The following is a 25451-nucleotide window of genomic DNA, read 5'->3' as shown; positions in this document are numbered from 1 at the left end:
TTGTGTCCCCCCCGGTGCCCTACAAAACCCCCCTGGTCTGCCCTCCGAAGTCGCGGGTACTTACCTGCTGGCAGACTGGAACCGGGGCACCCCCTTCTCCATTGAAGCCTATGCGTTTTGGGCACCACTTTGACCTCTGCACCTGACCGGCCCTGAGCGGCTGGTGTGGTAACTTTGGGGTTGCCCTGAACCCCCAACGGTGGGCTACCTTGGACCCAACTTTGAACCCTGTAGGTGGTTTACTTACCTGCAAAACTAACAAATACTTACCTCCCCCAGGAACTGTTGAAATTTGCAGTGTCTAGTTTTAAAATAGCTTATTGTCACTTTTGCCAAAACTGTATGTGCTATTTTGCTAATTCAAAGTTCCTATGACACCTGAGTGATGTACCTTTCATTTAAAGTATTGACTGTAAATCTTGAACCTGTGGTTCTTAAAATAAACTAAGAAAATATATTTTTCTATATAAAAACCTATTGGCCTGGAATTGTCTTTGAGTGTGTGTTCCTCATTTATTGCCTGTGTGTGTACAACAAATGCTTAACACTACCCTCTGATAAGCCTACTGCTCGACCACGCTACCCCAAAATAGAGCATTAGAATTATCTCTTTTTGCCACTATCTTACCTCTAAGGGGAACCCTTGGACTCTGTGCATGCTATTTCTTACTTTGAAATAGTACATACAGAGCCAACTTCCTACACTTACTATAGAGCTCAGCCGGGAACCACGCAGGACCTGGAGTCTTACCCGCCGCTAACTCAGAGGTGGCGGCTCCGATTTCCTCAACACCTACAGCCTCGTCCAAGTCCTGCCTGTCCGTCACTGAAATCTTCAGAAAGGACACCTCATATAACAGGGGATCATCCCTCTCCGCCAGGGGTCTGGGGCGCTCCTCATACAATCTTGCATAATAGGTGGCAAAGCTCTGCGCAATCTCGCAAGGTGACCTTGAGACCGCCCCGACTCGTCAATGACCTCCGGAACGATCCTCCCCGCCATAGGGCCAGTCCCTAGCCAGTGCAGAAGCTTGCCGTTTTAGTCTCCCCACCCATAAACCCGGGCCATGGAAGCCCGGAACATGTGCTTCGCCATCTCAAGAGTAGCGTGCCTAATCTCCTGCCGAGACAGGATGAGCTGCCTCGTGATTACTTCACTTTCGGCCTCCGCAAGTCGGCCCTCCATGCGCACCGCTTGGGCCTCTAACACTGACACTGCCTGACTGTGCGGCCGCTCCCGCACACGAAGAAGGTATTTGGCGTGTCCCCGAAGGGTAGCCTTACAGGCAGCCCAAAGTGTACCCGACACCGAACCTAGGTTAATAGAGAAATATTCTGACAGGCAGTCTCCTATAGCCTGAGCGTAGTCGCTATCCTGAAGAAGCCAAGTGTTAACCCGCCACATCGGGCGTTGACCTGCATCAACGTCATCCAGTCGAAGCAAGAGCGACACATGGCCTGAGACCCCGTGTGGGAGCATTTCCACCCCCGTGACCCGAACAAGAAAGAGGTCTATCCTGGCGCGAGTGTGGTGTGCTGCCGATTTGTGGGTGTACCGCCGCAAACGGGGATGCCATGTCCGCCAGACATCGCAGAGACCGAGACCCTCCACCCAATTAAGCAGCCCTGATGCTCTGGCAGCCTGATTCAAGGACAAAGGTCCCATAATGTCTAGCTCTGGGTTCAGCACTGAGTTGAAGTCTTCTCCCAAAATAGTCAGTCCTGGGGGAAGCCCCACAACTACATCTCTAAGGGTCATAAGAAAACTCTGCAGCGCTCAGAGGGGGCATAAACACTAAGGATGTTGATGGGGCACCCTCCCACCAGCCCGGAGATCACCACATACCGGCCCGCCGGGTCCGAGTGAGAGGTAGTCACCACCATGGATAAAGAACGGTGCAATAAAATGGCAGTCCTCCGTGAGCCCCTGGAAAAGCCCGCATGATAGACCCTGTCATACCCCCCCCCCTCAGCAGCATGGGGCATTGAGTGCCATGTAGATGGGTCTCCTGCAACAGGACCACAGACGGTGCTAAACACCGCTGACTGTTTGATTTCATCCAGGAGTCCGTTTACGTTCCAGGAGAATACTCGCTTAGCAGACTCAGACATAAGCAAAAGATCTAGGACAGTGCACCCAATGCGTCCGCCAGACATTTCCATCGTGACCTATTAAGCCAACCCTGAAAAATAAAACACTGAGTGAACCTTAGCAAAGAAACGCTAAACAACCCCTGAACTCCCCCCAACTTGCCCCTGCCCATACTTCCACCCCATAAGCATCTGTCGCCCTAAACAGTAGATACAGAATGTCTACAGTAAGCGTGGAATGGTTAACCCCTCCATTTGAGTCGGAGTTCTGCAATGCGACCAGTCACTGTCCCTCGCCTCGCCTCCGGGGGGAGCGCTCGCCCGAACTCTCCCAAATACCCACAATACAAGGAGTCAGAATCAGGAGAGCAAGGGAGATTGGCTCAGGCGCTCCCCCTCCACGTCTCGAGTCGGCCTCTTCTCCTCAGGGCTGTCTGGCACAGCCCTCCTCCAGTGGGAGCCTGGTCTAGCTGAACATCTTCTGACGATTGTCCACGAGGATCGCTCCTCCCTCTCCGATGGGACCGGGTGCGCCTGCGGCCCCCCGCCCTCCCGGGGCACCAGCCCAGCCTGTCGCTGGCAGACCGTTCCTCGGGTCAGGCCCCCCCCCACCGAGTCACACAGCGCTCTTCCATGAGCCATTCCCATGAAGCCTCCGGCAAGTCAAAGAAGAAGGATTTCCCGTCCATCATGGCTTTCAGCCGCGCAGGAAAGAGGAGCATGTATGTCAATTGCATTGCCCGCAGCTTCTGTTTGACTCCCTCGTATGTGCGGCGCCTGGCCTGCACCTCAGAGGTATAGTCTGGGAATATCAGGATCCTATGGTTGTCCCAGCGGAAGTCCGACTGGGCCCTAGCCTCTCAGACTACATCCCGGTCCTATCATCGGCCGCTGGGGGCCACCTAGCGGCGGTGTCAGAGCCCTATGGGCACTCTTTATGGCAAACCACGGAGAGAGCCGCTGTTCCGGGACCCACGATCGAATCTAACGATCCAGGAATTCAACAGCGGAGCTTGTCTCCACACCCTCCGGGAAGCCCACGAATCGCACATTATTACGCCTGAGTGGTTTTTGGCATCTTCTGCTCTGTGGTGCAGTTTGCCGGTATGGGTCTGCAGCTGGGCAACCTTAATCTTAAGGTCCGCGATCTCGTCCTCAGCCTGAGAGACTCAGTCCTCAACCTCCTTGATGCGGCCTACCGCCTTTCGTAAGTCCTGACACAGGAGGCCCACATCCTCCTTCACTGCACCAACCTTGGCTTCCACTGCCAACTGCGAGGTCTGGATAGCTTGAAGAATCCTGTTCACTCCCCCCACCGCCGCGGTCTCCGGCTCTCCCATCGCCCGAGAGGATCCTTGTTTAGTAAATTGGTCTATATGCTGCTGCGATGCCGGCGGCTGCTTGCCCACTTTGTCTCTCCCCATCTCAGGTGTGTGGTCAGGGCTGTGCCGATGTCGCCAACCGCCCTCCGCCGATTTGGTCTCGAGGGTGCCCCAAACGAGGTCTCCAGCTGAACACCCCGACCCCGGAGGGTATTTCTAGGCTGGTGGGCGGATCACAGCCCCTCTCTCCCGGGGAGCGCCAGCTCAGCCCCTGATCCTTGTCTCCACAGCTGCGGTCCAGGGCCCATTCACACCCGATCACCAATTTGGGCTCACTGGTCGTTCACTGATTCATGGTCTGATCTGAGAGTTGTTCGCCGCACGCCTCTCACTGGGGCTCCACCCTGCCCCCCTGGTCTGCGCGACTCCTCCAAAGGTCTCTGTCTCCACACCCGTGGGCCCCACCAAGGGCTGCCGCCGACCGCGCACGGGGGTGGTGGGGGGGAAGATGTCTGAGAAGGGAGTTAGGGGTCCTAGGTCACCTCAGAAGGTCCACAGAGGCTCCACACTGGGCACGTCCAGCCCAATCAGTCTACTGCTGCCGGCCCCTCACAGACCAGCCGTCCCCTCCATGGGGCCCCGCTTGGCTCGTGTCCTTTCGGCTCCACAGCTTCCACCGCCAGCAGGGCCTCGACTGTGACGCCGTCCACCCCTGGGGGCCCCGGGCTCTTCACTGCCAGCGTCCAGCACAATCAGCTTGCTGCCGCCGGCCCTCAAACAACCAGTCTTTACTTCTCTGGGGCCCCGTTTCCTTCACCGCCACAGCATTCCCCGCCAACGGGGCCCCGACCGCATTGCCATCCACCTAGGTGGTCCCGGGCTCTTTGCCGCCACCCGGGTGTCCCCAGTCTCAGGATCCAACAGTCCTCTCAGTCGAAGCCCGGCCGGGGGCCCCGCAGCACTGTCTGCCGCCGATGCGGCTTATTTCAGGGGGGGGGGCCTCCGGCAAAGTGTTGGGCCCGAGCGCGGGGAAGCGCCAACTCCTCTCCCTGCTGCTCTGCCCCTCCCCCAACCCCAAGCCGCAGCACGGACCACAGTACACGGCCCCAGGGGTCCAAAGCACCAAGTCTTTTCTTCGCCGCTGGCGCTGCACACTCACCAGCCAGGCAGCACCACCCCGGCTCCAGGCGCGCCTCTGCCGAAACCACAGCCGCCGAGACTCTGCCGCGGCCAGCCCCTTCCCACAATGGTCACTGTACTGCGACACAGACACCTGGCTCACCGTTGCGCTTTGAAACCCATGTCGACATAGATTTACCTTCTACTAACACATGAGATGCCAACTCACTTGATAACTCATAGACTCTTTGCTGATTAGAAGACCTTTGTGTACGGACAGACATACCTGGGTCAGATGCGAACTCTTCTACTTAGACACAAATATCAGCTTCCTTTAAGACCCCAAAGTCTTGACTGATTCCAGGGCCCCGGTGCTCGTAAAGAGATCCCTGGGGTACTCCAACAGACACCTGACTGACTACAGAAACCCAATACTCAGACAGATATCTGGTTTACTTATCAGAACTCTCAGATACCTGTCTCCATAAGGACCCTTGTGCTTGGACGGAGAAGAGCCCTCTCGTATGGGCTGTGATATCCAGGGCCCTCGGGAAGCATATTTTCAGACAGAGATATCTAGCTCTGTTGCACCATGACTTTATACTCCTGGCTTACACTACAACCCTTATGCTCCGCTCCCTACACTGCCCTGGTGGAGGACGCCGATGTCCAGAGGGCCCTCATGCTCAGGCAGACACACAGCGTTTTCAAGCTCACCAAAGGCCTGCAGTTTCCCAGAATGGAAGTCGTTGAGGAGATTAAGGAGGCCACTCTCCATGTCGCACACGTCAGACACGTCCGTCAGGAAGGAGTGTTGCAGGGGAGCCCCAGTCACCGCACTGCCTGAAGGCTGAGGGGCCCGAGCCTTTTCCTTGGTTGCCCTGTGGGAAGACATGAGCCAAGTTCTATGAAAAGATGAACACTTACAAACTTAAACACCCCATCATACAATGCGGGGGATTTTTGAGTGGCATTATTTTGCTGGAAGACCCTCAAGTGACCAAATTATAAGCAGATACTGCTAACAAACAGCTTTCTAGGTGAAGGCCACAAAAGTTAAATCAAATATATCCTGTCAAATTACATAAAACCTCATTACAGGGAATAAGGAGCATCACCTTGATAATAAGCACTGACTGAGCCAATCGGTCTGGCCTCGGCAAGCCTCTGATTTTTAGGTCTAGCTTACAGAGTGCATTCACTGTGCTGCTAGACATTGTTTACAATTCTGTGGCCTTACAACCCACCCACAGGATCTATTTGTGGTTTTGTTTCTCATGATTGCTTAGTTCTAGTAGGCTTACCTTCCTTTCTTGTGTTAGCCCCTCCCTGGAACATGAATCAAGTACATGCGTTTTCCTTTTTTTGCAATGCACTATTTTTTTAAGAAGCATTTCGGTATTATTCTTGGCTATGCAACGTGCTTTCCTACTTTTAACACTGGTGTACAGCTTCTTATTTATCTTGCTTTCACCCTATCAGCTGTCTCTATCAACATTTTAGCAGTATTGAGACACCACATTAAATTATGTTCTGTAATTACAAAACACAGATGATGAATGCTTTGAAAAGATGCACTTTTATTTTGAAGACTGCTTTAAAAAAAATGAGCTTATATTTTACATTGGGTTATCTTTCTTTCAAAATATGGTCTCTTATTTAACATTGGGTTTTCGTTCCAATTAATAAATGACACTGCAAGTATTTGCACATCTGTCCAGCAATTTAAATTTTTTGGATGTTTACTGCTTTCAACCTATCTGCTAACTCTATCAACGCTTTAGTTACTTACACCCAGAACATGACTACTCTATGCCACTTCATTCTACTCTACTATTCTCTACACCACACCCCTTTTAGCCATGCTGAGCAGCAGCCACATTGCTGTTCGACATGGCTAAAAGACACTTGCAAAGCCAATAGCTCTCATAGAGGAGAGACCTATTGGCTTTACCAATGCTTGTTTGTAATTTTTTGCATACATATGCAAGAGACATTAAAAGTGTAAAGATAAAAAAGGTAAAAACTGATGCCCTCTGAAGTGGCTTCCATATGCCTTGAAAAAAAGAAAGTAAAAAATGATATATTACCAAAACAGATAAATAAAAAACATGAACTGATAGCAAAAATGAAAGCAAAAGATGATCTACCAGCCCTAGCAGTGAAGTGAACTACTTTCTAGGTGGATTATCAGGTGCATATCTGCAAGAGGTAATTGTCACTCACAGTGAAGTTAGCCAGTGGATGTAGTGGGCTGACCAATTGGTGTGTTGGGTGGAAGTAAAACATGACTGACAATTAAATAGAGCAATAGACGAAGAAGGCTGACTGAAGGGTATTTTTGTGTATGTGCATATATATAAATATAGCTATATACACATACGCACACACACACGCACACACAGACACACAAACACATATGGCCTTCAGTCAGCCTTCTTCATCTGTGATGTGTGTGTGTGTGTGTGTATATATATATATATGTTTGAAACGCTTTCAGCACTGGCTGCACCTACTAAGGTGAAATACAACAGACTACTGTTCTCTGCTGATGAAGGGATGAACCCAGAAACAAGTGTCCAGAGATGAGAAAGATGACTGAAAATATAAGGCCTGGAACAATGAAAATGCTAAAGAATTCCCTATAAGTTGCTGGCTTTGCTACATTCCTTAATAAATAACCTGTTGGGAGTGTGGGAGTGCGCTTTCGTCTGAGGGCAACCTGGTTTGCACACACACACACACACATATATATATATATGTATTTTAAAACCATATAACTCTAGATCAGATCTAAAGAAGGAAACTAAAGAAAGAAATTACAGAAGAAATAGAAAATTAAAGAAAAAGAACAGAAAAACTAAGGAACAGAAGAAAAAGTGAAGAAAAGAAGAGGGAAAATTAAACAGAAACCTAAAATATTGCTATGATAAACTAGATCAAAGGAAAGCAAAAGATGGAATCAAAGAAAGGTAGAGTGAAAACAGAGGAATAGAAAACAAATGGGAGAACAAAAGTAAAAGAGTACTGAAGAGAAAGGGAAAAAAAGGAAAGAAGAGAAAAGAAAAAGAGAAACCCTCAGAAAGAAAAGGAAAGAAATGAGAAGGTAGAAAAAAGTGAGTTAAGAAAGAGAATGAAAATGAGTTAGTGAAAAGAAAGAACAGGAACGAGAATGCAGAAGAAAGAAAGCCACAGAAAGAATAAGGCAGCGAAAAAGGAAGATTAAAGGAAAATTAATTGAAAGAAACAATGTAGGGAAAAGAAATAAAATGAGAAAAATAAAAGGATAAAACTAAATTGAACAAAAGCAAGCTGAGAAAGCCTATATTAGCAGAGCCTACCAGCAAATGCAGTAACTCATGGAGCTGAAATTCTATCCAAACCCTGCAGGGCTAATGTATGAATATAGCAGGGTTGGCCCAGCCTTTCGTCCTTCAAGGGTAAATAGCATGAGCACCTAAAATGCACAGCGTGTGATTCAAGCACCTAAAGACAATGTCATTTGTCTAATGCATTGTATAGTCCATGTTCTGTCTCACTATAGCCATTTTTTGCCACTGAAAGAGCTGTAGAACTGAGGATGCCCTGGGCATGGAAGAAAGACCATAATGGAAGACTTTATAAACAGAGAAGATTAGTTAGAAAGGCAGCATGTTCAAATCCACGGCATACATATTGGAAAATGAACCAAGCAGGAGAATCCAAAAGGATTATGCTGCAGACAAGAACTTAAAATCTTCTCAAGATCCAAGCCTCTGTCAGTATAGAATTTCAGGGATTTGGACTAAAATCTGATTTTTTTTTTTTTAATGTAGGATTTCTATGGCTTAACCTCTATTATATCTATATATTGAAGAGGAGGGACAGGGAGCCTAGGCTCTCAAATATCAGTAAACAACTAAAGGTTCTCTTCCTCTAGAACAGTGGTCCTTAAACGTTTTAATGCTATGCCCCCTCCAGTGGGAACAAAATCATCAGCCCCCCTTACACATTTTTTCACAATTATTCTATTAAATTGGCAATTTCTGAATATGTGTATACTTATTTAAATCCTGAAGTTAAGTTTGGTTACTATTTTAAAAATGCAATCTAATACACAATGCCAACATACTATTTTGGTCTGGCAGGCCTTACTAACATGTAAATGTATTCACAGAGCGATTATTAGAAGTGGGTGTGGGGCGTTAAAGAGTATTTGGAGTCCCTTCATTTTGACACATACTCCCAGCTTGGATATAAATAACAAAACATGTTAGAGATATTCCATTACAGAGTGGTTTACTCATTTGTTTCAGTTTATAACAAACCCTGTTATCAGCATAATGCTTCTTTTGGCCAGAGTCTTGTGACCCCACTCTCCTCTCCCAGGATCATTTGAAGCCCCCCAGGAGGGCCTGTCCCCCAGTTTAAAGACCCAGGCTCTAGAAGAAATTAGAGAGGCCAGGTGGCATTGTACTGTAAGGGAGTCCTTGTACTCGAGAAATAGTGCACTCAAACCCAAATGGGTGTCATGCTTCATCATAGGGCAAGCTCTTCATCATAGGGCGATGCAGTGCCCGATGGGTCCCACGAGATGGCACTTTCTCAGAGATCTTTTCAGTTATGGTGTACACCAAAAAGGATATGTAGTGATTATTATTCCCTAACAGATAAGAATTCCTATCTTTGGTATGATCCAAACCTGTGAGATATATTTATTGGGCCCCTTAGACCATAGGCAGAGAAATGCACACAGCTGCAAAATAAGTGGTACTGCGCATTGCAAGCCAGCCACTTACCCCATCTCTTCTCATTTCAGGCTTATTCTTATCTGTTAGGGAACACTAACCATTACATATCCTTTTTGGTGTAGGGTAGGAAAATCTGGTCCTGAAGAAGAGTCAAGGATCCTGCTGGACCACGAAGCGCGAAACATGTTGACCCTACTTAAAATACTCTAAAGGCTACCTAGGCACCTTGGGCCTGCAGGGTGGCAACCTGTTTTAAACCCTGCCAAGGAGACCAAAACATTAAAGACTATTTTGGTACCCCCTAGACAGTTTTAACACATCTTTTTTGTCTTTCTCATTCTCACCACACTACACAGAACATACCCTTACACACTAGATCATCATTACAGCAGAACTAAAAAGATCTCTGAGATAGTGCCCTCTTAAAGGGGCCCATCGGGCACTGCAGCACCGGCCTGACTAGGAGCTTGCCCTATGATGAAACATGACACCCATTTGGGTCTATATGGGCACTATTTCTTGAGTACAAGGACTCCCTTACAGTGGAATGCAACCTCGCTTCTTTCATTTTTTCTAGAGGAACAGTACCTTTAGTTGTTTACTAGCCTCTATTATGTCAGCACAGTATGTGTGTCTCTCTTTGCGACATCTTCAGCATTTTCCCAACAGGTTTTGTTGGCATCTAATGGTCTGAGGCTTGTCTGTAAAGAAGATTGGGGCTTATCTGGTGGCGAGGTTGTCTACTACCAGCACCTGGCCACAAGAATTTGGCTGTTAGTAACTAACTGATCATTATCTCAGCCACATAGCCCAGTTCTACCAAGAACCCAACACTGAGCTTCTAGCTGGCGTTCATGGCTCAACCACCAAGCTCTGGACACTGAAATAAGATCACTCCCTGATATCTACCCCACAGTACCATCACCAGGAACTAACCTTTTGAGCTTGCTTCTCTGTTTTGGTGAGGTGGGATGAGGCGGGCAGAGGGTGAAGGTGGCACTTTTGCTGGCAGGGACTGGCAACTTGCGCAAAACCCCTGGCGGAGCAGCCTGGGCAAGGCACACCTTGGGGCTCCTCTTCTTTCGCTTTTCCTCCATTGAGGGCACCCCGTATTCACCCCCCAAATCGTGACAAGGATTTTTGCTTCAGGTGGCGCCCACAGCAGACAGTGGCAAGGCTGTTAAGAAAGAAAGAGTTGAGGAGGCATGGCACCGGGAGAAGTGGTAGAGAGGGATGGGGCCAAAAGAAAGAGGGAGAAAAAGGCAGGACAGTGAAAGAATAGAGGTTAAAGTTCATTATTCAATGTTATTCAGTGAAAAGAAAAGACAGCTGCTAGTGTGAGAATGGAGCCAAATAGCACCGGAAGAACCATAGACAACCTAGTCCTCCACACTGGGAGGATGGCCTCCGGCAAACCTAAAGGAGTAAAAATGTCATTAGCGACTCTTTCCCAGGCCTGCAGGCCTTTGTGGGGGCAGCAGTGCCAGCGGAAGATCGATGCTGCTTCTTATAGACAGCCTTCATAGCTTCTCATAGCCTCAGATCTGTATGGCTCCCTCAAACATTTATCAACCAAAAACTAAATATACAAAATACACATCGCCATGCAGTGCCATTGTTTATGACTTTTCCCACTTTTGTGTCAGAACTCGGCATCTACCCATTGTTTACCCACCACCTTTGCCTCAAGCCCCTACCTGTACCTATGAATGCCCACCAGTACCCTACCCGGGTTACTGCAAGCTGCCTGCATCATCGCTCTCAAAATATTTAACTGAACTAAATTTCCATTGAGGACATTATCCGGACATACACTAATTTTGTCTTCCAGACTCTTAACCATTTCTACTGCTCTTCATCAAATCCGCTCCAGCTCTTAATGTAGGCCTCTCAAAACGTCCATTTCACGTTTTAGTGGCACCTTTTCTGACAACCTTCTTTCTAGGCAAGAATCCGAAAAGCAACAGAAGGCACAGCATTGAGGCCCAATTCAATGTGACGCATGAGTGCATTGCATCACTCTGAAGCTATATCGCAGGCAAACCGTCCTAGTATCAGCAACAAGTATAAACGACTGGTTCTAAAACTGTGGGGTTAGGCCTACCATCAAGGGAATACTTCAAAACCAGATGTCAAAGTCCAGGGCCTTGAATGACGCACTGGTGGCGATAGCAGATCGCAAGGCCCAGACTGGAGGACTTGCTTCAAGGCCACACAAGGTGCCAGGCCAAACTGTAAAGTCCATTGCCTCACAGAGAATCAGGCCCGACTAATCACAGGTAATATTTAACATTTTTAAAATAAATAATTATGTTTGACTGAAAAGTAAGGTTGAATCTCGAGTAATCAACCAGAAAAAAAACCCTCTCACAGATGCTCAGAGTACACCTCGAAGATGTGCAGCCAATGTCCATCAAAGCCGGTCAGCGCATGCAGTTGAGTTCTTCTTAAGGGGCAAGTGAATCTCTTCTGCTCTTCGGCTGCTGCACAGAACTCGAGTTCACACTGAGGTGCTCAAAGACCCTGTTGCACACCTGATCGTGAGCAGGCAAATGGAAATTCATGGACAGCACCAATCTCTCAGAGGCCACATTTTGAAGTTTACGTAAATGGGAGACCGATTAATGTTTCTTCTTATGTGGGATCCTGGGGTGGCATAGCAGAATGTGTCTTCAGGCGAGTGACGAAGTCCAGGCTTTAGGGAGTAGGCTATTGGTTAGTTTTGCGTGCAGGGCAGGCTTAGGTTAGCCCTAAAGGGTCTGAGGGATAATCATGTCATTCCAACGCTGTGCTCCTGTAATCAGGGGTGGTTTAATTTGTTTCCCTGTAGCGCTCAGCTAGGCCTATATACAGTAGGTGCAGAATAGTGGATACATTGTACGCTGTTAGAGTAGAGCTCCAAGTGTTATGTGAAGCGGGCAGGGCAGATTTAGTTCAACCCGGTGTATTGTCACAAGCTTGGGTAGGATGGGAGAGGCCGAAGTGTGCTGTGTCGGCAGCTATTTTAGGATGCCCGCTGCCGCAACCGAAAGTTAAGATAGCAAGAGCTTGTTGCCAAGGGGAAGAGAGTGTTCGAATGCCAATCAAGGCTTTTGAAGCAGAGGAGATACTGCTCTTACCTGCTGAAGAGTCAGTTTCTATTTCAAAGAGAGGCAGGGGCCGCATGTGCACACCTGCCTCTGCAGGAAAATCCCCAGCGAGTGGAAGGCAGGCTCCGGGGAGTTCAAAAAGCAAACAGAGGACGGTACTCTGCGCACTGTGTGTGTACCACCTGCACAGTGGCTGTTTCCAACAAGCAGGGGGCAACAGAATGCTTGCATGCATCACGTAGTGCGAGCACTCATTTTAAAAATGTGCCTATTTTCAGAAACATGTTAAAACAGGCAAATTACCAGACATCAACTTCATTTTCTAATGAACACACACTTCCAGCAACAGTCTGCTCTCTTCTGAAGGGCAATTTCATATCTATGCACATCAAGAAATGAGAACAACTCTAGAACAACAACAACAACAAAATCGCAGACAGCATAGAAGACAATGAAATTAAAAAAGTGAGTTACTGCTAGTAATAAAACTGATGATTTTTCAGTTAAGGGTAAAGCAATGTCCAGCAATGAATTTCATAAGGGTCTGACCAATAGGCATTGAGTTCAGGTAGATGGGTTTGGTTGCCTAGGGAGGCTGAATTGACCCTGAGTAGTATAGGCAAGCCAGAACACAGCACCACAGTCCCTGCAGGTTGCGGTGACCTGCAGGGCACCGATGGGAGAGTATAGCATAGCACAGCCAGATGCAATGAAGTTCAGCCGGCTGGGGTCCAAACGACCCGGGTTCAGCGGCCCGAAGGGAAGGAGAGGATTGGTGCAACCATCGCAACAACATGGGAGAAGACAACATTGGCACGAGTACCAGCTCCAAAAAAGTAGATTGTAAGTATTTTTATGGGGGGTGAGGGTGATGGGGAATGTCCATGTCCAGGTGTGAGTTCTGTGCCTGTTGAGGGGCATATGGAGTGTGAGTTGGATTATGATGAAGAGGATGATGATTTGGAAGAAGGGAAAATACCAAGTTGGCGAGAACAAAAAGTAAAAGGCTCAAAAAAGAAGGGGTGCTAAAAATTTGTACAAAAGTCATATTTTGCAGCAAGGGGATTTGCATTAAAGAAGATGGGGAAAAAGGAAAACAGGGTAATGTGTGCAACTATACAAATTTTCTTAGAGCGTTCCAATGAGTAAGGGGGCTAAGGTGTTGCTGAACAAAATAAATGGTTTGGTGTGCCCGGTGACTACTGGCAAGAATTTAAAGCAAAGAGGGGGGGTGCTAATTAAGGCCCAATTTTTGCTCACCAGGATGAATCACAGCTGATTGCATCACAGGTTCTTGGGGTAATGAGGAAGACTTTATTTCAAGTTGGTGAGGACCATTTCGGGTACGGCACCCATTCCTTCCAAATTGGTGCGGCTTCTAAAGCTGTCCGAGGATGCTTAGCTTGTAAATCTGGTTAACTGTTTCTAATTTCAGACTGTGTGGCAGGAGGGACGTTGGCTTTTTCTTTCCATCTAGATAGTTGGACACTCATTTATCAAATGGATGGCAAATCAAGCAGAGAAACAACCTTTTGGGAAGAACTTGGGTTTTCGTTGTGATGAAATAAAGATTGATTGGGTGGGTAAGAAATTGAGTCCACTTTTAACTTGCTTATCTAATTTGTTGTCAGTTAAAGTGTAACCTGATGTTTTACTATTACATCTAGGTGAAAACAATCTGGTGCAACTATCGGTTTGTTTCTAATAAAAGAGATGATGAAAGATCTACATATTATTGGGCACTCTTGGTATGGGAAAAAGCTAATATTTACAGGTCTGGTCCCTAGGAGAATTTGGTGATTTGCTATTAAGTTTACTACGGTGGAAAGAGCGACGCATAAATGTAACCAGGAAATGCAGCGCTTTTATAGAAATAGGGTTATAGGTTGGCTAGAACATTTATACTTTAAAAAAGAGGATTTCCAGTTTTTTAGGCAGGATGTAGTACATTTTTTCGTCACTGGCAATGAGATGTATCTGCTTGAAATAAGACAGAAATTAGAATTAATCCTGGACATTCAAAGCTGATGCTGACAACTGTTTGGGCTATGTCAACAGCCTATTTTTTTCTAGCCTGATGCATTGTGGGGGGAGGAGAGGGCGGTACAGGAAAACCGCCCTGGCAGGGTTGTTCCCTGGTGACAGGAAGTGAGGAGCTCACGACAGGGTGGATGGGTTTGGGGCACTGCAGACTGAACTTTGGCAGAGGTACACAGGGAAGTCATGGATGAGTAATGGGGGAAAGGCAGGGGATGGTGAAGATTGAAAGTTGTAAGAATGGTTTGATGCATTTTATTGTTGGGGTAGTTAAGGGTGGGACATTGGGTTTGTGTTTCTTGCATTAGTGAGGCGATTAATTAAAAACTGTCAAAGGTTTTTCATGAAGTTTCAGAACTGTAAACCTGTTCTAATAAAAGCGGCCTTTTACTCTCACTTGGCCAGGTTTATTTTTCCGTCTCGCCCGATGGGTGCGCCAGGAAGTGGCACTTGCAGGATGTCTACCCCTGGGTGTCTTTGGGCGAGTTGGCGTTTTAGGGGGTAGGCTATTGGTTAGTTTTGTGCATGAGGCGGGTTTAGGTTAGCCATTAGGGGGTCTGAAGGATAATCACGTCATTTTGATTCTGTGGTCCTGCAGTGAGGGGGGTGGTTTAATTTGTTTCCCTGTCCCTCCCTCTATATTCTAGTTTATTCTGGCTTTGCTTTTTTGGGTTGCAGTTCTGGGGCTTTACATTGTCGCTTTGAACAGGTTGCAGGAAGTGAAGAGCTCATGACAGGCCAGAAGGGTTGGGGGCACTGCAGAATAAACTTTATCAGAGGGACACAGGGAAGCCATGGTTGAGTCACGATGGAAACTCAGTGGATGAAAGAAAGTGGATGGTGCAGATTGAAAGTTGTAAGAACGATTTGGTGCATTTTATTGTTGGGGGGTTTAAGGATGGGGTGTTAGGTTTGTGTTTATTGTATTAATGAGGCGATAAATTTAAAATTGAAAAAGATTTTAACATAGTTTCAGAACTGCATATCTGTCCTCATAAAAGTGGCCTTTTACTCTCACTTGGCCTGGTTTATTTCACTGTCTTACCTGATGGTAAATTCAGGAGTTGACCCTAAAGGGAATGCATGAACCTCTATTACAGCCGCTCAAAGCACATGACGGGGAGTGAATGTGAGTGAGTCAAGAGGTGTCTGTAATAGTTGCTGAGAGTAAAGGGTGAAATCTTCTCCAAGGAGCAGTGAGTGGCGAAAAGGCTGCTTACTGACTAGTTCTTTCAGCCACAGAGCACACAGTGGAGGGGTCTCCATTGGAGGCGAAAGAGTATGTCTGAAACAACCAGAATGCACATGGAGTTCACTCTGAAATGGGGCAAAGAAACTTTCTCAAAACGTGTATCGGCATACAGGGAATTTAAAAACGTTAGGAGGGAGCAAACATCTCCGTCAATGTCACTTTGTGCTCGGACAGGGGTACATTCTTAAAGAGAGTGGGGACAAGATCAGTCTTCTCGCATATGGAGAGCTCAAAAGGTGAGAGGGGACAAGAAGCTTACTCGCACTCACTCTGGCCACTGTAGAGGCTGCGTGGGAAAAGATAATGCGGGCCTTAATTTAATTTATAGATCTTTGTTTCACTTCAACAGTTCCTACTACTAAGACCCCGTCTGCTCCGGGTCATTCCCTCTTATATCCCATTCCCAACGTAATATCCAGCTCCGCCGAACAGGGAACCACGCGAGGGGTGGACACACAGATTCTCCCAGGTTTCTCCTTCCACATGGTGTCGCCTGCAGGGGATGACACTACATCCCTCTTCACCAAAAAAACTAAACAAATAACACTACTGTGGTAATGAATTATACACATATAACTTCAGCTTAACTGTAACTTGGAAGCAACAGGACACCAGATCAGGATGTAAGAAAGTCAACATGCCGCCTGGATGGATCCGGATTGGATCAAAAGTGGCAATATTTAGCCCCTGCTCTCCCAGGGAGTCTCACTCCAACACCAATCGCTGGTGGCACCTGAGCATGTGGTAAGTTTGGTACCGGTGCCTCTGCGGGGGTTTGTGACCTCAGCACATGGACAGCTTTCAAGCTGGCAAGCAGGGTGGGTTAGCCATCTAAGTTGGACCCTGCAGGTGGGTCACTGCCCCACTGATCGTCATCTGACAGGACGTCCATGAACAAAGACCGAGGTAGCCTTTTTAAATTCAGACACATTTCTCATGACAACATCACCTCTCCTCTCCTCGGTTACCATGGTGCCTTTCACATCGATCACTGTTCAGGGGTCCTTCTTGAAAGACAGTCGGAACTTGCCACTGGAGTGGCGGTCCTTTACCAACACTCAGTCGCCTGCTTGGATGATGTTGTGTTTTGGTCATTGTCTCTTTGATGCATAATCGTTGTTCCAAGATCTCCGGGTGTCTCACCAGTTTGCAGGATTCAGTTGAGTGACCCACATCGGATGATGAGGCATGGAGTCAGTCACAGTCTGTCCAAAGCACAGCTGGCTCAGGGCGATACCTGTAGTGGCAAGGGGAGTGACCCTGTATTCCCTGAGGAAATTGTAGATGGCGCGTTGAACATTGTGGCTTTCTGCTAGTGCAATTTGAATGGTCTTCAACAGAGTTCGGACAAACCGCTTTGCTTCTCCTTTGGCCTGAAGCCACCGGGCGTGACTCAGCTTGACATTCTGGGATTGTAGGAATCCCTCCTTCGGCCCACTCACGACTATTGAATGGGGGTCGGTTATCTGTGCTGACCTCTCCAAACAGGCAGTGGGTGGCCATTATCTTCTCCATTTTAGGGTTGACTTCTGTTGCGGATGTAGCTGTAACAATTTCGACCTCTGGGTAGCGAGAATACTCATCCATGACTATTAGCATGTAAGAGCCATCAGGGAGACTTCCAAAGTCTGTGCTGTCCTGCTGCCACGGAGTCGTGGGGCCATCCTCTGTGATGACAGATGCTGGCGGGTCCAGATGGCCACTTGCTTGACAGACTAAACAGCCTTTAATGGTTTCCTCCACTTGTTGGTCTAGGCCAGGGAAACACACTTTGCTCTGGAGCCTGTTCTTTGCCTAGATGCGCGCCGTGGGCCGGGGCAACGACACAGGACCTCAGTCCTGCTGGGAGGACTAAATGAGGGCCTCTCAGAAGGCAGCTGTCCTCGCTGAGGGAGAGTTCATGTCAGATGTTGTAGAAGGTCTGAAGGGTAGACTTGGCCTCAGGGGTGCGGAAGATTGACAGGTGCAGTAAAGGTCACCAATCCCCTGACTGGAGGGCTTCGACAGCCAGCTGGAGACAGTCATCTAGAGAGGTGACTTCTATCACCTTGGTGAGGGGTATGGGAAGTACTACTCTGTGTCCCTTGCCTCTTTGGTTTCTAGTGGCGTGGGGGGGCACGCATGTTGTGAGAGAGAAAGACAGCAGGGTTGCGTGTTCCTGGTTGATAATTGTCAGTGAAGTTAAATTCTTGCAACTGTAGAATCCACTTTTCGATACACAGGGCTGGTTTTGAGGATGACCTTTTGAAAAGTGGGAGGAGTGGTTTATGATCTGTGAGGACAGTAAATGGTTTCCCATACAGATACAAGTGAAAGTGTCTGTTCCCCCAGAGGATGGCCTCTTTCAATCTTGGAATACTGCTGTTCGGTGGGCGTCAGAGTTCTACTGGTATAGGTTAAGCCATAATATTGTTTCTGGGATAGCACTGCACCGAGCCCGGTGGTGCTAGCATTGACATCCAGTTGAAACTCTCGCCTCAAAGTATGCAGGCGTAGTGGTAGCTCAGAGTTCATCCTTGGTGGTGGCTTGGAATGCGCGTTCCTGGTCCTCTCTCCACTCCCAGGGGTTGTTGATTTTAGTCAATTCACATAAAGGGCTTGATGTCAGACAGGTTTTTCATAAACCCCTAGCAGTAGTTGACCATGCCCAAAAAACTCTGCACTCCCGATACAGAGGTTGGAGCTGGAGTTTCTTCAATGTCCTTTACCTTAGCAGGATCTGGGCCAGTCCTTTCCTCAGAGAATTTGTATCCGAAAAAGCAGACGTCCATCCTCAGGAATTCACACTTATCCCAGTGAAGAGTAAGCCCACAGTTTCGTAGTTTGGTGAAGACCATCCATAGGCGAGCAAGATGGTTCTCTAAGGTAGGGGCGTGTACCATATTGTTACTTACGTTTAAGACGCCCGGTATACCCTGTAGAACCACTCCGATGGAATGTTGTAACACCTCCGCTGCACTGGAAATGCCTAATTTCAGGCGGGTGTACCTCCAGAGGCCAGTATGGGTGAAAAAGGTGGTGGTCGGCCGGGAGTCTGGGTGCAGTGAAATATGGTGGTAGCCGGACCGGAGGTCAATCTTTGGGAATCATTTAGAGCCAGGCAACTCACTGATGATGTAATTAATGGTCGGGGTCAGATTTCTCTCCCGCTTGATGGCCTGATTTGGTATCTGCATGTCTGCGCAGATGCGCACTGCATCAGGCTGCTTCTTTTTTTGGTAACGACTATCAGAGACACCCACAGGGTTGGCCCGACACTTTCTCGATGACTCCAGCCTCTTTAGGAGCTGTAGTTCCCTTTCCACTTTCAGGCGGAGGTGGAAGGCAATCCTTCGGTGTCTCAGTGTACCTGTCCCCTGATTGGTCGTAGAGCGGGGGTTTCTGCAGGCGTACACTGCCACAGCCATGAGGTTGATAGAGGCTCCGGTGTCGATCAGAGCTGAAATGAGGTGCCCCCGTTCGTTACTTGGCATGATGGTGGCTTCCATTGAGTGTCTTTACTATGTGAACCACCTCCTGGTCATCATCCATGTTGCTCTCAGAGGTAGGGAGAGCAGCAACAGGCGTTACTGGTTTCTTGGGGCTGGAGGGTACCCCCCAGGGTGTCAAGCAGCAGACTTTAGAGAAGTGATTCAGTTTGCCGCAGGCACTGCATGTCTTCCCTTTCGCTGGGCATTCTCCAGGGTGTGGTAGTAGGCCAGGAGTGGTTCTTTGCTTTCGGTCTGGGTCATTCAGCCTTTGGCCTGGTAAGAGTCCTTAAGCACAGCATTGACTGGTTCAGCTTCAACTTGGGTGGGAGGTGGACGTTGCTCCGTGTGAGCTGTACAGGCTTTAGATAACTCTTTTGAGCGCCCCAGTGTAAGGATGTCCTGCATGCTCATGTTGGGCTCCTGCAGAATGGGCTAGTAGAGTTTGAGGATGCACATCCTTAGATGAACTGGGCTCTTCACCCGGCAGCGTGCAGGTGCTGGTTAGCTGTTTTTAACGAGCATAGAAAACGTCCACTGACTCTTCTGGCTTCTAATGTGCCTGGCGCAGTAAGAATCTTTCGCTGTAGGGATTGGCTTAAGGTTCAAAATGAGCAGTGATGTTGTTCTTCATGTGGTGTGTGTGTGTGGCATTGCTTTTACAACAGTTTTGGAGATCTTATGAATGCCCCACCCCCCCAGGTGCCAGAGTAGTGGGTGCTTCCTTTCATCCACCACACCAATGGCTTTGAAGTAGGTCTTGATTTGTTCATTTCTTGCGGGCTGCCTGTGTGGGTGGAGCGCCAGTGGTCATGAAGGTCTCAATGGCAGTATACTAGCCATTCCAGATTGTGGGCGGGTGGGAGTAGTGGTGCTGCGAAACGCTGAGGGGGCACTTTAGACAATGAGTGCTCATCCTTGCTGTGAATGCTCCCATAACACGTGTCCAAATGGGTAGTCGTTAGTCTTTGTCGGCAGGGCCCTGGGGCCTGCGGCAGGCTGCAGTTAGTGGGTTCCTGGATGTGCAGCTGGCGTTCCGAAGAAGAATTCTGACAGCGATATCCCCACTGAGCAGTATTAGGGGCAGCAGTGGGAGACCTGAACTGCGACAGCGTAGAACCCTTGGGGGGGGAGCAGTGGGGTGCTAGTCACAGTAACCCTCCAGGACAAGTCCCTTTGCCGGAGATTTGTCTTTGGTTCACTTTATTAACATAAATATTCAGGTCACTGCAGCTGATTGGAATCTGCTAATCAATCAAGAAAAATGTTGTAAGTGTGCTACTCACCCGGAAGGGTCTCAAGGCGCTGTTGGGGGGAGGTGCCGTATTACTGCTCAAAAAGCCATGTTTTTAAGAGCTTTCTGAAAGCCAGAAGGTCCTGGGTCTTGCGTAGGTTGGTAGGGAGGGAGTTCCAGGTCTTGGAGGCGAGGTAGGAGAATGATCTGCCTTCGGAGGTGGTACGTTGGATGCGTGGGACTGTGGCGAGGTCAGCAGAGTGGAGGTGACGAATGGGTGTGTGGAAGTTCACTCGTTCGTTGAGGTAGGCTGGTCCAGTGTTGTGGAGGGATTTGTGAGCATGGATGAGGACTTTGAAGATGATCCTTTTTCTGATGGGCAGCCAGTGAAGGGATTTGAGGTGAGCGGAGATGTGTTTGTGGCGTGCAAGGGTGAGGATGAAACGTGCGGCTGAGTTCTGGATATGCTGGAGTTTCTGCTGAAGCTTGGCTGTGGTACCAGTGTAGAGGGCATTTCCGTAGTCTAATCTGCTGCTGATGAGTGCCTGAGTGACGGTTTTTCTGGTTTCTATGGGAATCCATTTGAAGGTCTTCCGTAGCATGCGAAGGGTGTTGAAACAGGCGGATGATATTGTGTTGATTTGCTGTGCCATGGAGAGAGAGGAGTCTAGGATGATGCTGAGGTTGTGTGTGTGTGGATGGAGGGTGCTGGGATGATCCGAGGGCAGTGGGCCACCAGGAGCCGTCCCATACCGTCTGGCCGAAGATGAGGATCTCCGTTTTGTTGGAGTTGAGTTTGAGGTGGCTTGCTGTCATCCATTTGGCGGTGTTGAGGAGTCCGGCGAGGAGGTTTGTCTTGGCGGTGGAAGGGTTTCTGGTAAGGGAGATGACAAGCTGGGTGTTGTCTGCGGACGAGATGATGGTGATTCCGTGGGGGCGGAGGATGCTGGCGAGCGGGGCCATGTAAATGTTGAAGAGGGTAGGGCTGAGGGAGGACCCTTGGGGGGTCCCCGCAGATGATCTTGGTTGCTGGGTTCTGGAAGGGTGGGAGGCGGACTTTCTGGGTTCTTTCGGCGAGGAAGGAGGCGAGCCAGTCTAGGGCCTTGTGCCGGATTCCTGCGTTGGAAAGGCATGCGCGGAGGATTTGGTGGCAAACATTGTCGAAGGCTGCAGAGAGGTCCAGGAGGATGAGAGCGACAGTCTTGCCCTTGTCGACTCTGGTTCCGAGGTCGTCGGTGCAGGCGATGAGGGCGGTCTCAGTGCTTTGGTTCTTGCGAAATCCAGACTGGGAGGCGTTGAGTGTGTTGTTTCGCTCTAGGAAGTGAGGCAGTTGGGCGTTCGCTATCTTCTCAGCGACCTTGGTGGGGAAGGGGAGAAGAGAGATGAGGCGGTAGGTGGTGAGGTCTTCCGGGTCTGCTTTGGGTTTTTTGAGGAGTGCGGTGACTTCGGCGTGCTTCCAGGTGTCTGGGAAGGTTGCGGTGTTGAAGGAGCTGTTGATTACGGTGCGGAGCTGGGGAGCGATGATTGGGCTGGCCTTGTTGAAGATGTGGTGGGGGCAGGGGTCTGTGTGGGAGCCTGAGTGGATGGAGTTCATGGTTTTTTCGGTTTCTTCGTCATTAGTAGGGGTCCAGGTGAGGAGTAGGGTGGGGTGGGGGGGTATTGTGTTGCCGGTCAGGTCTGTGGTGGTGATGGTGGGAGCAGATGGTGTGAAACTGTTGTGTATGTCTAAGAAGTAGTTTGAGAGGGAGTTGCAGAGGTTTAGTGTGGGGGGGGGGGGGGGGGGGGTCGATGGTGCAGGATTTGGGTTTGGTGAGCTCTTTGATGATGGTAAAGAGTTCCTTGCTGTTATGTGAGTTACTATCTATGCGTTCTTTTTAGTAAGCCCTTTTGGTGGTCTGGATGAGTTGGTGGTGTTTACTTATGGCAGTTTTGAGGGTGGAGAAGTTGTTGGTGGAGGGCTCTTGGCGCCACGCTTTCTCAGTTTTGCGGCATTCACGCTTGGAGTTCAGTGGTGAACCAGGGGGCAGTCTTGATGTTGCGGTGTTGTTACTTTTCAGTGGGGCGAGGGAGTATGCGCAGGGTGTTAGCCAGTGCGTGAGGTTGTGAGCAGCGATGTTGGGGTCGTTTGTGAAGGGGGTTGGGTTTTGTGTGAGCTTGGTGTTCAGGTGTTCTATGGGGATCTTGTCCCACATTCGGTGGGGGGGGAGGGGCGTTTTGCCGGTAGTGGGTGGGGGTTTTGTGAAGGAAAAGTGGACACATTGGTGGTCGGTCCAGTGGAGTTCAGTGATGTGTGTGACTGTGATGTGGTTGTTGGAGGTGAAGATTGCGTCCAGCGTGTGTCCAGCTGAGTGAGTGGGTGAGGTGACCAGTTGTTTGAGTCCTAGGTTCGTGAGGTTGTCTAGCAGGGCTGTGGAGTTGTGGTTGTGGGTGTTTTCCTGGTGAAACTTGAAGTCTCCAAGGAGAATATAGTCTTTGGAGGTGAGGGTGTGGGAGCTGATGGTATCAGTGATGGCGTCACGGAAAGGGAGGCGGAGGCCTGGTGGTCTGTAAATGAGGGTTCCTCTGAGGGTGGTGTGGGCGTTTATGTGAATTAAGAAGTGTAGGTGTTCTGTCTTGTCTAGGGTGTCGAGGGTGTTGGTGGAGATCTTGTTGGTGCTCTTGTGTATGATGGCGATGCCTCCTCCTGGTTTGTTTATGCGGTCCCTGCTGGAGATTTTGTAGCCTTCTGGGACGGCTATGGCTATGTTGGGTTCTGATGAGGGGTTCAACCAAGTTTCCCTGAGGAAGGCGATGTCAGGGGAGTGTGTTGTGATCAAGTTCCAGAGCTCGATGGCGTGCTTGTGGACGGATCGGGTGTTAAGGAGTATGCAGTTAAGGTGGTTGCGGGGGCTGTTGTAGTTGTGGTGCGTGTAGGTGTTGTTGGTGTTTGTGGAAGTGCAGGAGAAGCGGCATGCGTGACATGTGAAAGGTCCCTGTGTGTGCTTGGGGTTGGACTGAGTGCAGGAGGAGTGTTGTCCTGGATTGAGGGCGTAGAGTTTGGTGGAGGAGTAACGCTGCCTTGAGGGGGGGGGGGGGCCGGGCAGCAAAGGCCAGGGGGACCGGTGCTGGGCGCAGTCCAGGCGCGGACGGGTGCAGACGGGCTTGCCTCTGGCACGTCTCCGGCATGCCAGCGGTTGCCATTAAGAAGGGGAGGTGGGAGGGAGGAGCAGCCGGGTGGTGGTGGTGGTGGCCAATGGGAGCGTGAGGGGGGCGGGCCGCAGGGGACACAGGGACGGGGAACCGGCAAGAGCCGAAGGGAGAAGAAAGGCAGCAAAAACAGCAGCAGAAACAAAGTGGGGCACAAGAAGGGCACAAATACAAATGAAATCACAGGTCAAACAAAATTCGAAATACAGGAAACGAAATACAGAGCAAGTGCAAAGAATGCTAGATACTCCTACCACAGCAGCAGCGAGGGCAGCAAGGACGGAGTCAGGGACATGAGGGCAGAATGGAGGATCTGCTCGACGTTGAGTCGTTGCCTGGCCTTAAAGCAGGTCAGGGGTCACTAATCAGGACAGGTAGACAGATTCCTCCAAACCGCGAGGAGAACCGTTGATCAGCCGTGGACGTGGCTGCTGACAGGCACGATGGAGGCAGCGGAGCAAGACTGTCTGAGGAGCACGTAGCCTGGAGCGCTCGTCAGGGAGTAGGCAGATTTAGCACAGAGGATCCCTTGAGGCTGTCGGTGAGGCGCTGGTGGGACGTGCGGAATGAGGGCACATGAGCTCCAGCGGGGCGGTGTGGTGGCGCTGGGCGAGAGGAAACGGGAGGCCCAAGTCGGCGAACCTGGTCCCGTCTGTTGAGCCGTTGGACAGAACGAAGGCAGGCAGTCCGTTGTCGGCTGGGCAGGTGACGGGGCACATGGCAATAGAAGCTCAGCCCCCATGTCATCAATGTTGGGGCCACGTGGGAAATGATGACAAGGGCTTCAATTTAATTGTATACATATTTGTTCCACTTCAACAGTTGACACTACTAAGACCCTGTCTGCTCTGGGTCATCCCCTCTTATACCCCACTCCCAACATAATGTCCGGTGCAGCCGAACAGGGGACCACGTGAGGGCTGGACATAGATTCCCCCGCGTTTCTACTTTCACATGGTGTCGCCCACAGGGGACGACACTACAGCTATATGTCAAATTCAGTCTAAAATAGTGGTTGGGGCAACCTCCACTGCCCAGCTCCCCCCACCTACTCAGCCCTGTAAAGCTTTCACGCGTGATGTGCTGCTCTAGTACTGTTTTTTTCCCTTGAATTCTGCGACTCGTCTTGCTCATCCCGTTATATAGCAAGACCACAAGTCCCAGAATGCAAAGGAAAAAATAGGATTTGTCCAAAATATCATCCAAGGCCATCGGAAATTTAACTGATATGCCTACACCAAGCATTTTCTCCTTTACCTTCCACACCACGTCTTTCTTTTGCCCCGCACTTCTGTCCTCAATGAAACGAACCTCTGTATCCTTGGCTCCACTTCTCCCCCAGTGGCGCCTTCTCGACTGTGATGTATTTTCCACAATAGGCAGCTGCATGGAGATTAGCCCTGCCCCGATACCCCCTGCACAGCGACAACCCCCGTGCACGAAGAGCCCCGTGAACTGAGCCGCTGCTACAAAACCATCTCCGAGGCACTGCTCAAGAAGAGTAAAGGCCCCCCCACAGCCCCACTACCCCACCAACCCCCTCGCGGCAGCACTGACCGGGCAGATTCAGCTACTCCTGGGCTCCAAGAGATCCTCTTATTATTGTGCGACGGAGGAGTCGCCCCCACCATCATCGTCGCCCTTCCTCTTGCGCCTCCTCCCACTTGTCTGTCTCCTCCTCTGCCCCCCTGGTGTCTCCTCCCACGGATCACTCCCTCGACACAGAACAACACAGCGCTGTTAATCGATTCTATACACTATACATAGCAGAGTCTAACATGCAGTACACACACAATACCCTACGCTGTAAGGAAAATACCAGACGGCGCAGCGCTGCTTTACTGCGAAACACAGCGCGAACAATACATGTCTAAACAATACGACACAGAACTATACATTACATTATGTTACGAGCAGTTGTACA

At 49.4% G+C, this 25451-nt stretch overlaps 1 protein-coding gene across 4 annotated transcripts in view; it reads right to left on the bottom strand.

Moving 5' to 3' along the window:
* The window catches only part of CCDC28B (coiled-coil domain containing 28B), a 41779-nt gene extending 16536 nt beyond the window's left edge, over positions 1-25243 (bottom strand). Inside the window, exons 1-3 of one of the 4 annotated variants that reach the window (XM_069223343.1) lie at positions 25085-25200; positions 10199-10439; positions 5250-5413 (exon numbers count right to left, since the gene is read on the bottom strand). In XM_069223343.1, the coding sequence (XP_069079444.1) occupies positions 5250-5413; positions 10199-10359 (325 nt within the window). In that variant the 5' untranslated portion in view covers positions 10360-10439; positions 25085-25200. Of the gene's footprint in view, positions 1-5249; positions 5414-10198; positions 10440-24784 lie in introns of all 4 variants that reach the window. The other 3 variants (XM_069223344.1, XM_069223345.1, XM_069223346.1) reach the window with 3 other exon arrangements.
* Positions 25244-25451: the final 208 nt, after the last annotated feature.

The sequence above is a fragment of the Pleurodeles waltl genome, chromosome 3_1 (assembly GCF_031143425.1).
Source record: "Pleurodeles waltl isolate 20211129_DDA chromosome 3_1, aPleWal1.hap1.20221129, whole genome shotgun sequence".
Taxonomy (NCBI): Eukaryota; Metazoa; Chordata; class Amphibia; order Caudata; family Salamandridae; genus Pleurodeles; species Pleurodeles waltl.
The sequence above is the reverse complement of the archived record's forward strand: the minus strand, read 5'-3'. Positions and strand labels throughout refer to the sequence as shown.